Source organism: Rousettus aegyptiacus, unplaced genomic scaffold (assembly GCF_014176215.1).
Source record: "Rousettus aegyptiacus isolate mRouAeg1 unplaced genomic scaffold, mRouAeg1.p scaffold_m13_p_17, whole genome shotgun sequence".
Lineage (NCBI taxonomy): Eukaryota > Metazoa > Chordata > Mammalia > Chiroptera > Pteropodidae > Rousettus > Rousettus aegyptiacus.
The window spans coordinates 30,469,834-30,483,475 of NW_023416292.1; the positions used below are offsets into that span (position 1 = coordinate 30,469,834).

General features: G+C 49.2%; 1 protein-coding gene across 4 annotated transcripts in view; it reads right to left on the reverse strand.

Annotated features, from left to right (window-relative positions):
• Nucleotides 1-224: 224 nt before the first annotated feature.
• The window catches only part of CD101 (CD101 molecule), a 33,052-nt gene continuing 19,634 nt past the window's right edge, over nt 225-13,642 (reverse strand). For 2 of the 4 annotated variants that reach the window (XM_016124421.2, XM_036235031.1), the window contains 3 exons: nt 12,631-13,041; nt 9,761-10,156; nt 225-3,024 (listed from right to left, as the gene is read on the reverse strand). In XM_016124421.2, coding sequence (XP_015979907.2) covers nt 2,783-3,024; nt 9,761-10,156; nt 12,631-13,041 — 1,049 coding nt within the window. In that variant the 3' untranslated portion in view covers nt 225-2,782. Of the gene's footprint in view, nt 3,025-9,337; nt 9,664-9,760; nt 10,157-12,630; nt 13,042-13,642 lie in introns of those variants that run through there. The other 2 variants (XM_016124422.2, XM_016124423.2) reach the window with 2 other exon arrangements.

Below are 13,642 nucleotides of genomic sequence, written 5' to 3' on the forward strand. Positions count from 1 at the left end.
GATGAACAACTCCTGTACTATCATAAGAAATTATTATGGCACGTGACTTCCTGCCATCACATTCATCTGCTGCCATAAATCAGTTGTTCCAACAGATGTCTCACTAGACTAAAAATAATGAAAAGAGCCTATTCATGCCTTGTTCTTCTCTGTGTCGTCTTGTCCCTGCACAGAGTAAGTACTCAGGAGGATGGGGTGGCATCCCCCAACTCTAGCGGCAGCGTGGAAGAGAGGGTGCAAATTTCAAATCTGCTCAGACTAGACACCGATACGGAGAGTCTAAGATTATTTATTAAATTAATCGTATATATAACCGATACAGATATAACGGGTCAAATCAAGTTTCCTGGGAACATAATAGAACATTAGTCGCGAAAAGAGAGGAGGCCTTGGCAAACTTTCCCATAAAGAGCCAGATAGTAAACATTTCGGCCTTCGGGGGTCATCCAGTCTCTGTGGCAACTACCCAACCACTCATATTGTCATGACAGCAGCCACAGAGAATACGTAGGCAAATGGGAGTGGCCGTATCCCAACGACGGTATTTCAAAAGACAGATGGTGGACCACATCGTAGGTAGCCAGCTCCTGAGACAGGTTTGTCCTGTTGCCAAGGATGACTTAAAACAGAAGAAGCTCAGAGCAAGACCAGGTGGTCACACAAAAAGGAAAAGCTGAAATCAACGAGTAAAAGTGAAGTTCTCCATTAAGTTTCAAAAAACGAAGATGAACACGTACATAACTGGAGCGAGAAGAGGTTTCGTGTGAATTGTCTACTGAATTGGGGGAAAACAAATTTTATCCTAGAAGTGCAAAAAGGAAAAAAGGAAGACCGTGGGCTTTTAGTCACCTGGAAACTCAATGTGGGCCAAAAGAACGCAGTGTGGCTTCTTAGAAAATCTGATCGAGATCCTATTGATGACAACAGAGCAAACAAGGTGATAACCCCAGGGGGCGGGGCCCTGTCTGGATCCCTCGCACCCCTCCCAGTGCCTACGTGGGATGCTCACTGGAAAATGCTCGTTCCCAGGCCCTGCTTTCGTGGAGCAGTTGGATATTTGAATGTCTGTTCCGTGCATCTCCGTGGTGGATTCAAACGTGAAAAGTGGGGGTTGAGCTAAGAGCTGAAAGGGTATCGAGGCGAAGACAGGGAGGGGCGGTGTCAGAATCTACTCTGATTCCCTCTGACTGGACTCAGTTCTGCTCTTTCCCTTCAAAATCCCAATTAAAATGCAAGTTTCTGGAAAAAATGGGGGTGAGGGCAGAGGAGTGGGCTAATCATACTTTCTAAGAAGTCTTACTTTAGCTCTGTTCTCTGAAAAAAAATGTACTCCTTTACCTGAGAGAGAAGAAACAAATGTGTGGCCTTGTTCGAGCGAACATTTAGAATAGTTCAAACGAGGCCATAAAGGGAGATGGATTTAAGGAACCAGTAGGTCTACACCGGGAGTTCTCATAGCCACCAATAATCCCCTTGCAGAGGAACTAATTATGTTTGGAGAGGATGCAAGTGCCTGATAAAATAATTAAAAATAAATTGCTCTCCTCGGAAATGCAAATTACCAAGTGTTAAAGCAATGCTTTTGGTCACATAGAGAATAAACAGATGTGGTTATTCAAGGCTGTTAGGTGACACGGATTGATTTCCATTTCTGCCTACGACAGGGCCTCAGCAGCTCCCGAAACAGAGGTGAGGGGACCTCAGGCCCAGTGGGGACAGTCATTATAACCTGCGGGACAGTTGTTAAAAGCCTTAGCCATGATGCTTCCCATCCCTGGTCCCCTGGCTGAGAATAGGGGATCCTGAGAGACCAGACTGCTCCCTCTTTAACTTCCAGCTCCTGCTGGAATAGGAAGGCATGGTTGCACTGGTGACCCCTTCTCCCCCAAATAATTGCCACGACACCCTTTCCTGCCACTCAGTACTGTCAGGGCAAAGAGAACAAGGCTCTAGCTAAGAACCAGGAGCCAGGTGGACCTTCTGGTGTGGGGAGGAACGAGAATATGAGGACTTGGGGGGCTGACTGGCACGCTGTTGCAAAATTGAGAAAAAAAGAAGCTTTTCCTTAGCAACGACTTAATAAGCCTTATAGAGAAAAGAAAGAAATACAGGCTATCAAATGCTTTATCCTTTCATCAAAGAACCAATATCGATTAAGCCTCAACTACGGAGTGCTCCTGAATGTCATTTACAGAGGCGATGGAGGAAGGAAAATGGATTTCGGCCCTGAAGGAAGTCACATTCTCTCTGGAGGCAGATTTGGTGGGAAAGAAGGGCCGAGTCTCAATTTCTTTCGTTTTGCAGACATCGGGCCCTTTCCTGGCCTCTCATCTGGAGGCAAAAGGTTCCCTAGAGCTCACGTGACGGAATGCTGGGTGTTTCCAGGGACTGTGACATGGAGAGGAGGCGGGCGGAGGGGAGGCTTCCCCAAGGCTCGGCCACAGGCTCTCGTTTGACCCCCAGAGGCTGTGTGGGGACAGGACTTCTCGCCTCACAGACGGGGAACCTGAGCCTCAGGGAGGTGTGTGTGCTGATCCGTAAAACAGGGCAATGATGCCACCTAGCTCCCGGGAGGGATGCCAGGGGGAGGCGAGGTCACACACAAAGAAACACTAAACCGTGCCTGGCATCACACGCACACTCGAGAAATGTCCCCTGACTCTTGGTAACTTACCCGAGGCCACAGACACAGAGAAGGGCAAAACCAGGGTTCATTTACGTCCCGCCAGTCCAATTCCAATGTCTGCACCTTCCCCACAGGGCCGCAGGTGCCTCTGGGGATTCAGATGCCTTCACCTTCCTCTTCTTCATCTCTCCTGTTTGTGTACCTGTCTCCAGCCCCTTTCAAATCCACCCAGAGAGTCTTTTCTTTCCGGGCGTTTAGACTCAGCGTCGACAGCTCCCTGGCCTTGCAGTATAAGCAGAGGAGGGCGATGAGCAGGAGAATGAGCATAACGAAGGGGCAGACGAAGATGAAATAGACCAAAGGTGCCGACGAGCAGATCCTGGAAGGAAACGTGGGCTCTACAATGGAAAGGAGAAAACACGGAACAATTAATCTCTGACTGATTTGTACGAATCAATTACAGACACCGCTGAAATTTATTGTTCCGGGCGAACCTATGTAAAAATAATGGGGCCAAATAGCAGCCGGCCCCTTACACCCGGCGTGAGGAGCACAGGGAAGAGCGCTGGAGACGAAACCCCCAGAAATGCTGCCCTTGCAGCCCGACGCCCCCTCGCCCAGCAATTCCCAGCCACCGGAGGTTCCGATGACCTACTTAAAACTAACAGCCAGAGAGAAAAACAAAAAAGAAAACCTCTCCTTTAATCTTCTTTCCTCAGAAAAGATATCTATAATTCAACCCTTGTTCTCAACTCTGCTGCCGGTCCTGCATTTTTAACTGAGTTATTCCCACTGCTGCTTCTTAAACACGCACATGCGTGCGCACACACACACACACACGCACACACACGCACACTCTGCACCGTCCTGATAAAACAGCACCCCTCCTGACTCTCTCAGCCCCAGCCACCCACCCTTAGGCTCCTTCCCCGTGTCCTTACGCCTGCCTCCCCCTGGCACGCTCTCTGCACCCTCATCTTCTAGGTCTTTCTGGCCCCGCTCAGGTCGCGCTTCCACCGCCAGGTAGTCCAACCTCACCTCAGGCACAGGTCTTCTCTTCTAGCCTCCTCTCACACACCTCTTTGGTTCCCTTCTAACCATCTCCTTTGTTCCGTCACAGGTACTTGAGTGTGTCTGATGGTGCAATTTGTCTCTCTATCCCCTCCAGTGCCTAGCACATGCGCTTGATAACTTTTGCTGATCTGCATTAAATCAGGTCGACTTGGGCAGAAGATACTATATGAAAGCTTGCTGAAGACACGCCCCCAGCAGGTGCAGTCCACAGGGGAGCGGACACACAGGGTCCCGGCCACACAGCCAGGAAAGCAAAGGTGAGGGACTGCAAAGGCCACAGGCTCCAGGAAACAGCACCCTAAGTTACCAGTCCAAGAACAGGGTTTATAGTCCCTGGGTGCAGAAAGGCACGTGCTTAAGGAGACACCGACTGCCAAATGTAGTCTCCCAACTACACTTACTTACGACAGGATATTCGAAATCAGAGCTGTTCCACACATTCCGATGCTAACAGTAGCTGTGCTTTCGCTGTAATAAAATTGTAATAACATAAGCAATTTCTTCTTCAGAGGTTAGGCTATAGGATCCATGGGATTCATTTATAGACCCTTGGAGGTGAAAACAACAGGTTTCAAGGTCATTTCGATCAACCTCATGCTGCAAGGGTTCCACTTCCGGCATCGCCATGGAGAACATCTCTCTGCTGGAAGTTGAGAAAGACTCTGAACATCGGTGCAGATCCTGCGCTGTGAACTCCTGCGGGACAGGTCCTATGCCTTATGCATTTTTAAAATTGTATGCAGCAATTTGTCCACAGGTCATCGATGGAGAGTGATGCACGATTCAGTTGCACGAGTGAATTCCACACGCGGGAACCGACGGGCGGCTGCCAGCTCGTGACGTGGGGTAACGATGATCCCTGCACGCGAGGGCCGGCAGCTCTGAACGGGGCTGGTGGCCAGGAGCTGCAGCAGTCTGTCGCCTGGATTTTCTCCGGTCTCATTTATATTCTCCAACTTAAATTTGGTTTTTGTTTTTGATGATAAAGCCAGTTTTGGGGTCCTTTCCCACCCTCTCTCCACATCTTAACTTGACCCTTTCCTCTAAGGCTGTTCAACTACAGTAATTCTCCCAGGTCTGATCTGAATACACTTGAAGGCATGAGGTTAGGGAGGTGTAGAGACAGCAATGCTGTGAGGATGGGGCTGAAGAGACCAGGGGCTAAGAGAACTGACCTTGATACTGCTCACGACTCATGCCCGGAGGAGTGACCGAGCCCCTACTGCAGCTCCACAAGAGCCAGGTTCAAATCCTGGTTCTTTTCTTTGCCATGTGGACATTGGACAAGTTACTTATTCTTGCTAATCATTAGTTTCCTCATCAATTAAATGGGGGCAATAATTTCTAGAGTCATGATGAGATAATGCACAAAAAAGCATTTAACATGGTGCCTAGCGCATTTGTTGAGTCAGCAAAGAATAAATATTGGCTAGAATGCTTCTGAGAAAGTTAGGAAGGTCACAGGCAACTCTCTCGTGAGAGACTGGGCAGAAAACAGCCAGACCTGCTCGTCCGTCCCGCAGGAGCCGCAGGCTTGGCCATGTTCTTCCACGGGCCGAGTCTCCCCCTTAAATCTCTGAGCCCTCTGGTCGCAGGGCTGGGTGACATTCTGCTGAGAGTCAAATGCTAACTTAGAAGACTCTGCTTCCTAATCCACTCGTGGGAGGTGAGAGTCCATAGCACCCACATATCTTCGTTGCTAGGAGGGTGGAATGATGATGGGGACATGAGCTGCATGTAGAAGGTGGAAAGAACTCTGGTACTTGGCTTCTCTGCCACTGAGACTCTAACCTTCAGCATGAAGGCTCTGCCAGAGGGCTTCACTATCTTAATGGGAAGGAGGAGGCTCTGCTCAGAGCAATGTGCCAGCTAAGCATGGCAAAATGTGCCCTTCGCAGTGCTGAATTGGCCAACAGTTAGCAACTGCCGGCTCCAGCACTTCTAAATTGCCTTGCTGGAAGGACACATTTGCTCTGAGTCCCATGGTCACCATTTCCCGCCATCTGCCTCTCACCCGTGTCTGGATTAGAATTAGTGACATTCAAATCCAGTAAGGTTTGACATTTTGAATTAATCCGAGCAAGTGCCCAAAGCCCAGAGTACAAGACCTGCAAGACAGAGCCAAAACTGTAATGAGAACACTTCATCACGAGGTTTAGTTTATAACTCGTTTCCACCCACAGCCAAACACATCACGAGGAACATTCCTGCATGATGTCACCTCAGAAATACTGACTTTAGAAGATCGAAAGGACCAGATAATCAGGAGGCTACAGCTCCTCCCCCATCCCAACCCAAACTCAGGCAACTGACTGACTATGCCATGTGTGGCCCTGTGGGAGAGCCGGCTCCGGCCAAGGAATAAAAGTGGGTTCACCCAACCTGACACAAATGCATGCCGGAATAAGTGAACCCCTGCAGCACCCTGTTTCTGCCCAAGTGAAGACTCGCCTTCTCATCTTTCATCGAGCATTTGCTGAGCGCCACGTGCCAGGCTCACTGGAGGCACCGGCGTAGCAGAGACAAATGGCAAGGTCTCTCAGAAACTTCAGTGTGGTAGCGACACATAGCGCCTTTGAGAATCCACTTCCCAAAGATACCCTTACCCAGATGAAAGCTGGGGACTCGTAACAAACACCATACTCCTCCAAAGAACCCAGTCCCCCAGAAAGCTCTATAACCTCGCCTGTTAATGAATCACAGAGGATTCTCTAGAATAAGACATTGTGTCTGGGGTCTGAAGGCGAGGCCACTCAGGTAGCCGGCCTTTTGCCTTCCAGAATGTGAACGTACTCAGGTCCCTACCATCTTCAAACCAACACTGAACAAAGCAAGTTTCACTGCCACCTCTTGCCACTCATCACGGCCAGCTCATTCCCTTTACACCAAAGCTCTTAAAGTGGAATCTGCATTTGATGAGTCCGCTTTCTCGTGCAGCCTGACTTCTCCCATTACTTTTCTGTAATCTCCCTATATTGTTACATCCAACGGATGTGTTTCTACTCTTATTTCAATTGACCTCTTGCAACCACCAGTTGAGTCTGTCGGCTTCCACCCCCCTGCCCATCTCTTGGTCCCCTCTCTACTTCTGGTTTCTGTGCTACCAACGAACCCTGGTTCTCCTCGGTGTCTCCATCATTCTCCTTCACAGGATGCTGTTCTGTACTCTCCTGATAAATAAACAAACGGTAGGGCACCTCGGGGGGCCATCCCTGGGCGTCATCACTGGCTACACGTCGATGACTTCTAACCTGCAGTTCTGGCAAAGCTCTCGTCTGGATCTTTTGTATAGATCTATTGTATAGATCTCTTTTGTATAGATCTATTGTATAGATGTATTTTGTATAGATCTATTGTATAGATCTCCCTGATAACTTATTCAGAATTGAACTAATCTCCCCTTCCGACCTCTGTCCTGTATCACTTCGTCTAGTGAATGTCCCCACGATCCACCTTCGCCAGAAACCTGATGCTCACCCTTCTGCTCATTCACCCCCACGTACGTCTAATCATCTCTAAATCCTTAAGAGTTCAGCCCCTAATACTGAATTCCCGTCCTCCTCTCTGCCCTCACGGGCACGGCCTGAATTCTGGCCTTCCTCTTGTGTCACTTGGGCTCTATGATCGATTTCACACAGTCTGCCTCCCTCTCAATTTACGGGGAGCTTTCTGAAATGCAAATCCGATGATGTCACTCCCCTGCTTGGACTTGTTCAATGGCACTCCATGACTTTCATGATCAAGTTCACCTTCCTCAGCTTTATGCACATGACGCATTCGAGATCTGGACTCCCTCATCTCACCGGCCTCGTTTCCTGCCATTACACCACAGTTTCTACGATCATCTCGCACACCTTTTCCTTTTCCTAAGATGCGTTTCTTCCTTTTTTTAGGCCCCATATTCTGCGGGACCTTCCCAGATCCCCTCCCCATCCGGCCCTTCACCCCGGCCCTGCCCCTGCTACTGCCATAGCATCCTGAGACTACTTCTTTGATGACGCTTATCAAGTTGGACCTCACTTGCTCCACCAGACTCTGAGCTCTGTGGGGACAGGCTCTGTAATACGTGTTTGTGTACCCTCAGAAGCTCACACGTTACTTACTGAACAAATTAAAATATTTTGTGACATAAATGCACATACAGGTACGTTTGCGCGTATGTTTGTACGTGTGTGTGTGTGCGCGTGTGCGCAGCACGTTTGGAGGCAGAAGGGGAAAAGGGGTTATTAACATTGGGAGCACTCACAATGTGCCCGGCTGTGCTATCTGCTTTGACTTCATAGCTAGTAGGTAGGCGGAAGAGCTGCAGTTTGAGCCTAGGCTTGTCTCATTCCCCCCACACTGCCTCCCCAGCTACCGGAAAGGGACGCCCAGGCAGAGAAAGCGAGATGCCATATTCCAAGGGTTCAGTTGGGAGCCCTAAAGTGTAAGCACAATGAAAACCCTCAGGTCGCCACGGCACAGGCTTTCGGGCTTCTTCAGTTGAGCAGAACACAAACGCCATTCCGTTTTTAACATTTCCTTTCCAGGGTTCCTCTGTTTAAAAATCTTACACCTGTTTTATAAGGATTCTACAAAGATTAACAGTATATACATGCCGTGAAGGATCCCGTCTGTCTCAGAGATGTGCTTTTTAGTGACGGAATATATCCTTTTTACAGTTATCATCTATTTATTCTACTGTAAAACCTGCTAATTCTACAGAGTCTGGGAATTCCAGGGGGAAAAGGTGAACGGCATGTGCTGGAGTGTGGGATTTCCTATAACTGTTGGAATGGAAGAAAAGCTGCCAGAAAGGAAAGTTCTGGTACCGAATGGACAGAAGAGGATGCTGGACCCCCAGGGAACCAGTCAGAGGACCTTCGCTCCGGAAGCTTTGCGGGGATGCACCTACGCCCACATTTGAGAAGCTCCCACACGTTCTCAGCAGGACTTCCTTCCTCTTCCTCCTACGGAGTGTCAACAGAGCTGGCTGGAGTCCTCGAAATCTTATCTTTATTGATTCCTTTTACCCATCCTGCTGTATGGAACGAAGACCACACCTCTGCCTCTCCATTGGCCCTTTTCCATTGTAAGTTTAGTGCAGAGCTCACCCCTCACCTTGTCCTTAAACCCTACCAGGAGGAAGTGGCTCGGAGAATGAGCTGGCCGCAACGTCTGCCAGCTTACTGATGGCCGGCGGAGATTTACTGGTCTGGCTGGAGAAGGTTCTGCTTTCATTTACCAATGCTTAATAAATGCCTGCGATGTGCTTGGCACCGTGCTGGCTGGCAGGGCGCCCTGTCCCCCTCCACGGCCTCTTGCTCCATATCCTTCCCGAAGCCGTGCACTCAGCTGAAGAGGATGACCTTCCGGCACAGAGAAGGGTCACCTTTTGGCGTTGGCTTCGAGGAGCCGCCCTCCTTGCTGGAGCCTGAAAACAAGTTCATAGGACGCATGTACCCCTTTGATGCCTCTCAAGGTGCAGTTAGGAGAGGCACCCCGAATGACTCTCCGTATCAAAGTCCTGGTGGTTCGCTGAGCACACAGAGAGATAAGCGACTTGGCATTCATTCTTTGAGAAAGGGTTTGTTTGCGCATTTGTTTGCTTTTTTATCATTTTTTTTTTTGGCTCAGGGAGCATTTAGATGTAGCTGCTTTTTTTTTTTCCCCCACGAATGATTCAATCAGATCAAATGTAAAGTTACCATGTCCCTCTCCTTCCTTCCCTCTCCCACCGCAGAGCAACATCCTAAGGTCCAAGAATCAGCCGAGAGGTCAGGGTGCCTGCTTCAAACGTTATTTGGCTGGGTACAGGGGTATAACGTCGACGGCTTTTCTTCTTTGGGAGAAGAAGCGGGGAGCAGACGCCCCGGACATGGCAACGTCTGTGCCGTCGCCTCACGCAGATCTCGTCTGCCCAAAGGCGTTACTATGGAGAGGAATGGCAAGGTTTTCTTAGAGCGTCTGAAACTGTTTTCGGCCTGAGGAAGGAGCAAAGCATAGCTGGGAGGAAGAGCCCGCGAGGGGAGACAAACGTTCGGAGCGCGAGCCCCGGCCGCTTCCCTCACCCCGGCTTACCTGACGGCAGCACCGTGAGCGCCACGCGCTGAGACGCGTCTGAGGCTTGGCTGACCCACTGGCTGGGGGTGCCGTGGAGCTGCCACTCCGCCACCTTGCACCAGTACGTTCCGGCGTCCTCCATCTCTACCCGATGAAGCTTCAGGACGAAGTCCGTCGGGGACGAACGGTAACAGTGCAGGTGACTCCTGAGCCCCTCGTCGCCGTACTCCAGCAAGCCATCCTGCTGCAGGTGCACCAGCATTTTGCTTCCAGAGTTTGCTCCGTTCCGGTACCACGTCACGGAGAACAGGGAGGCCGAGCCACCTGGGCTCTCTAGGCCGCAGTGGATGGTCACCTCTCTGTGCTCGGTAGCATTTTCAGTCCAGGACACTCTGGAGACACGTATCTTACTTCCTAGGAAACAAAATGGCAGAAAGTTAGAGAAGAACATGGGCTTTTCGAGGAGAAACCTTATAATCTTTAGATTATATCAGGTGCTTCATCTTTAACACTTTTCTTTGACCCCTGTCCTTCTATATTTGCTAGAACATTCTCTGCTCTGAAGCAAACCAGCCACTTCTCTCTTTTAGCCCTACGTCTTGTCTGCTGAACCTGACACTGGAAACCACCCAGCTTTGGTGGGCGCTCTGCCCTACGGCTCCCCTCCCCGCACCCCTCGCACTTCGGTTTCCCAGGGGGATCATTCCATACTTCCGGCCTTCTGCTCAAGTCCTGTGTTCCACCACTGCCCCTCCGTTTTAGCAAATTACCCTCCTCTGCACCCCGGAAGGAGGAGGCTATCCAAGAGACTGAACGTTTTTACGCAAGTGTTAGAACACCACCACTCAAGGAGACTATTTAAACGATTGGGTTTGACTTGTTCTAAACAGATTTTGACATTTACTTAAAAAAAAAAAATTTCCCTGCTAACCCGCAGGTGCGGACTAGAATGAAGGCCAAGAGTAGTTACAAACAAAATAAAGAATTTATAGTATGCACTGAATTTTCAGCTCCACTACAGACACATGTATTAATTTTTTTATCTTAAAAGAACGACTTTGTCTGAGCCTACATTTTTTTTTAGTTATCGTCTTTACTTTCCCTTTCCCTTTATAGCAGAACATGTAAAATATTAACTTACGTGATAAACTAATATTGATCTACTTCCTCACTTTAAATTACTCCCTACTTGAGAGCAATCAGCCTTCCAATCTCCACACTACACTTTGGCCTGTGTTTGCATTAAGAGCCAGATTTCCCTGCTCGAGAGACCCTCCGGTCTTTTTTTTTTTTTTTTTTTGTCCTCTCTCTGGTTTTTGTCACTGAAGTCCATTTTCTTCTACAAAGCTTCTCCTCTTTGAATTTCAGATGCCCCTTCCTCCGGTCCTTCTCAGGGTCTTTCCCTGGGGCCGATTCCTTAACTCTTGGCTGGTGCACTTGGCAGGTTACCTGCGGCCAGCCACACCCGGATATGTTTCATCTGACACCCTCGGGACAGTAAAAGAACTTGAATTAGTTGTGAACATTCTCAAACTGAACGATGTCGCCAAGAAAATTTTCAAGCGCTTTCTTGATACACGAAAAGACCGGCCAACGCCGAGCCCCCGTTTCTGAGCGAGAAGCGCTGGCTTGGGCTCCGGAGTGCCCGCGGCACTGGCGGGATCTGGTGAGGACGACTGGGAGGAAGGGGAGCCCGCCACACAGATGGAGCGTGTGCAAGTGTGCAGGAGACTCGCAGGAGGGCAGGGAGCATAAACGCGGCCGGGGACATCCTCAGCGATGGGGACTCCGAGGCCTCCAGGTAGGAATGTCCAACTGGCAGTTGGGTAGAAAGACCTGAGCTCAGGAGATCGGGGCTAAGAATAAAGACCTAGAGCTATTTCATCAAAGGTTATGGCGGAAACCGAGGCCATGTTAGAGACATTCTGAAGGAAACAGAGACTAAGAAGAAAAATGGGCCCAGGATCTGGTTCCCCTGAGAACACCTGCCTTTAGCACAGAAGGAAGAAGGGCCTGAAGCATGTGGCAAAGGAGGACCAGAGGGCTCCCTGCTGCCCCAGCGGACCGTGAGCTCCTTAAGGCAAGAGCTGTCTTTGTGTTCCTAACTGCCTGACACACAGGAAGGCTCATTACAATCATGTTTTTGATGTCACATCGAACAGAGAATTTTAAGTGCCAAACTAACTCATCTGCATTGTGCTATTGGATCTCATCCAGCTCCCAAACCTTAGCCATGACATTCATTTAATTTTAATCAACATTAGAGGTGACCTAACGAAAGCCGAGAGATCCTCTCAGCCCTGCCGCATTTAGATCTCAGCAGGCTTCGACCAACGCAAGTGGATGGAACCTCTACTACATTTTTAAAGATCTCGTGAGGGAAGGGAGACCCTCTCTGTAAGCCATTCCAATGGTTAACTACTCTTCTTCACCTTCTGTTTAGGCAGCCAAATGTTGAAAAGCAATTTCTCCACACATCCCTGTAGAGTTGTACAGTTTCTGTTCACAGTAGGAGAAATATGCTTCGTATTACTCTTTCTCTGCCAAATTACAATACGGCCTCACTGGAGTGACACAGCTTGTTATTACAGAGAGCTGGAGATACAATACCCTGGGTAGCTGCAGAGACCGAGCTGCCGGGCTCATCAGCAAACCAATCAATGGGCTCTTGTCCCCGTCCAATCTCCTTGAAACCTCAGACCGATTCACCTTAAGTGATCCCCCATCCCCTGGTGGGCTACCAGGTCCTACGGTCATTGCGTAGGTGGACACTTTCCCTGGGACTCGAGGTCATCTTTTTACCTTCAAATAATCACTCCATAGAACAGCTGCCCAAGAAAAGATGGCAACCCTACAGAAAGACGTGAGGATACACTCATGAGGTTCACCTGTGGGCCTGAGTCTCAATTCCGTTAGACCCGACGTCTCTTCTCCGAGCTGGTACCAAGCGCCATTGGTAGCCAAGAGCCATTCCTTCACGGAGCAGCGGTATCTGCCCTGGTCGCTGTCTCCTACGTTCAGAATGTGTAGCTGAAACGCATCTTGGGAAACTTTCTCCGCGTGGAATTTTTGTTTTCTCCATGGAGTGTGAAATTCATCCCCATACTTTACAACGTTGGTTTGGTCCATTTCCAGGATCTTCCGCCAGGGTGCATTAGTGGAAATGGAAGAGAAGTACCAAGTAACAGCAAGCTGAAGGTGTCCGGCAGACTGGGACAAGATGTTACATTCTATGTCCATGTTGGAGTTGATGGGGATCTCTTGGACTTGACTGCTTGAATTCACTTTCAGCTTGCTCTCTAAATTACAAAAAAAAAAAAAAAAAAACACAATGGAAATGATTACTTTTGTTACTTCGTTACAAAACAGAATTTCAAGGTAGTAGGGACACCAGAATCAACTAGAGCAACTACAGCAATACCTCCTAGCACCGCTGGATGTGGGAAGGCCCTCCCCAGCGGGCCTTCTAACCGCTCACTCAGCCTCTGAACAGCTCGCTCTATGACAAAGCGGCCCATTCTACCTTTGGACAGCTCGGCCACTAGCAAATTCGTTCTGATATAGAGTTGAATTTTACCTCTCCGTAACTTCCATCCACTGGTCCTCGTTCTGCCCTTGCCTGGGAGAGTGGGATGGGGGAGGGGAGAAGTATTTCAGCACAGACATCTTCTCTTTTGTAGCATTTTATAAATCGAATGGAGAGGAAGCGGCCCTGTTAATGCTTTGTCCGCGTGTTCACTATCCAGAGAACTCCCGGTTCACAATTTGCCAAAGTCTCATTGTGTGAGCAGTCAAACATGGATAAACAAAAGGAAGTTGTACGTGGACTATTAAAATGGTAAGCTTCTTTGTAGCCACTCGACTGTGGAATATCAACTATCCTTTAACCCCAACAGCTTT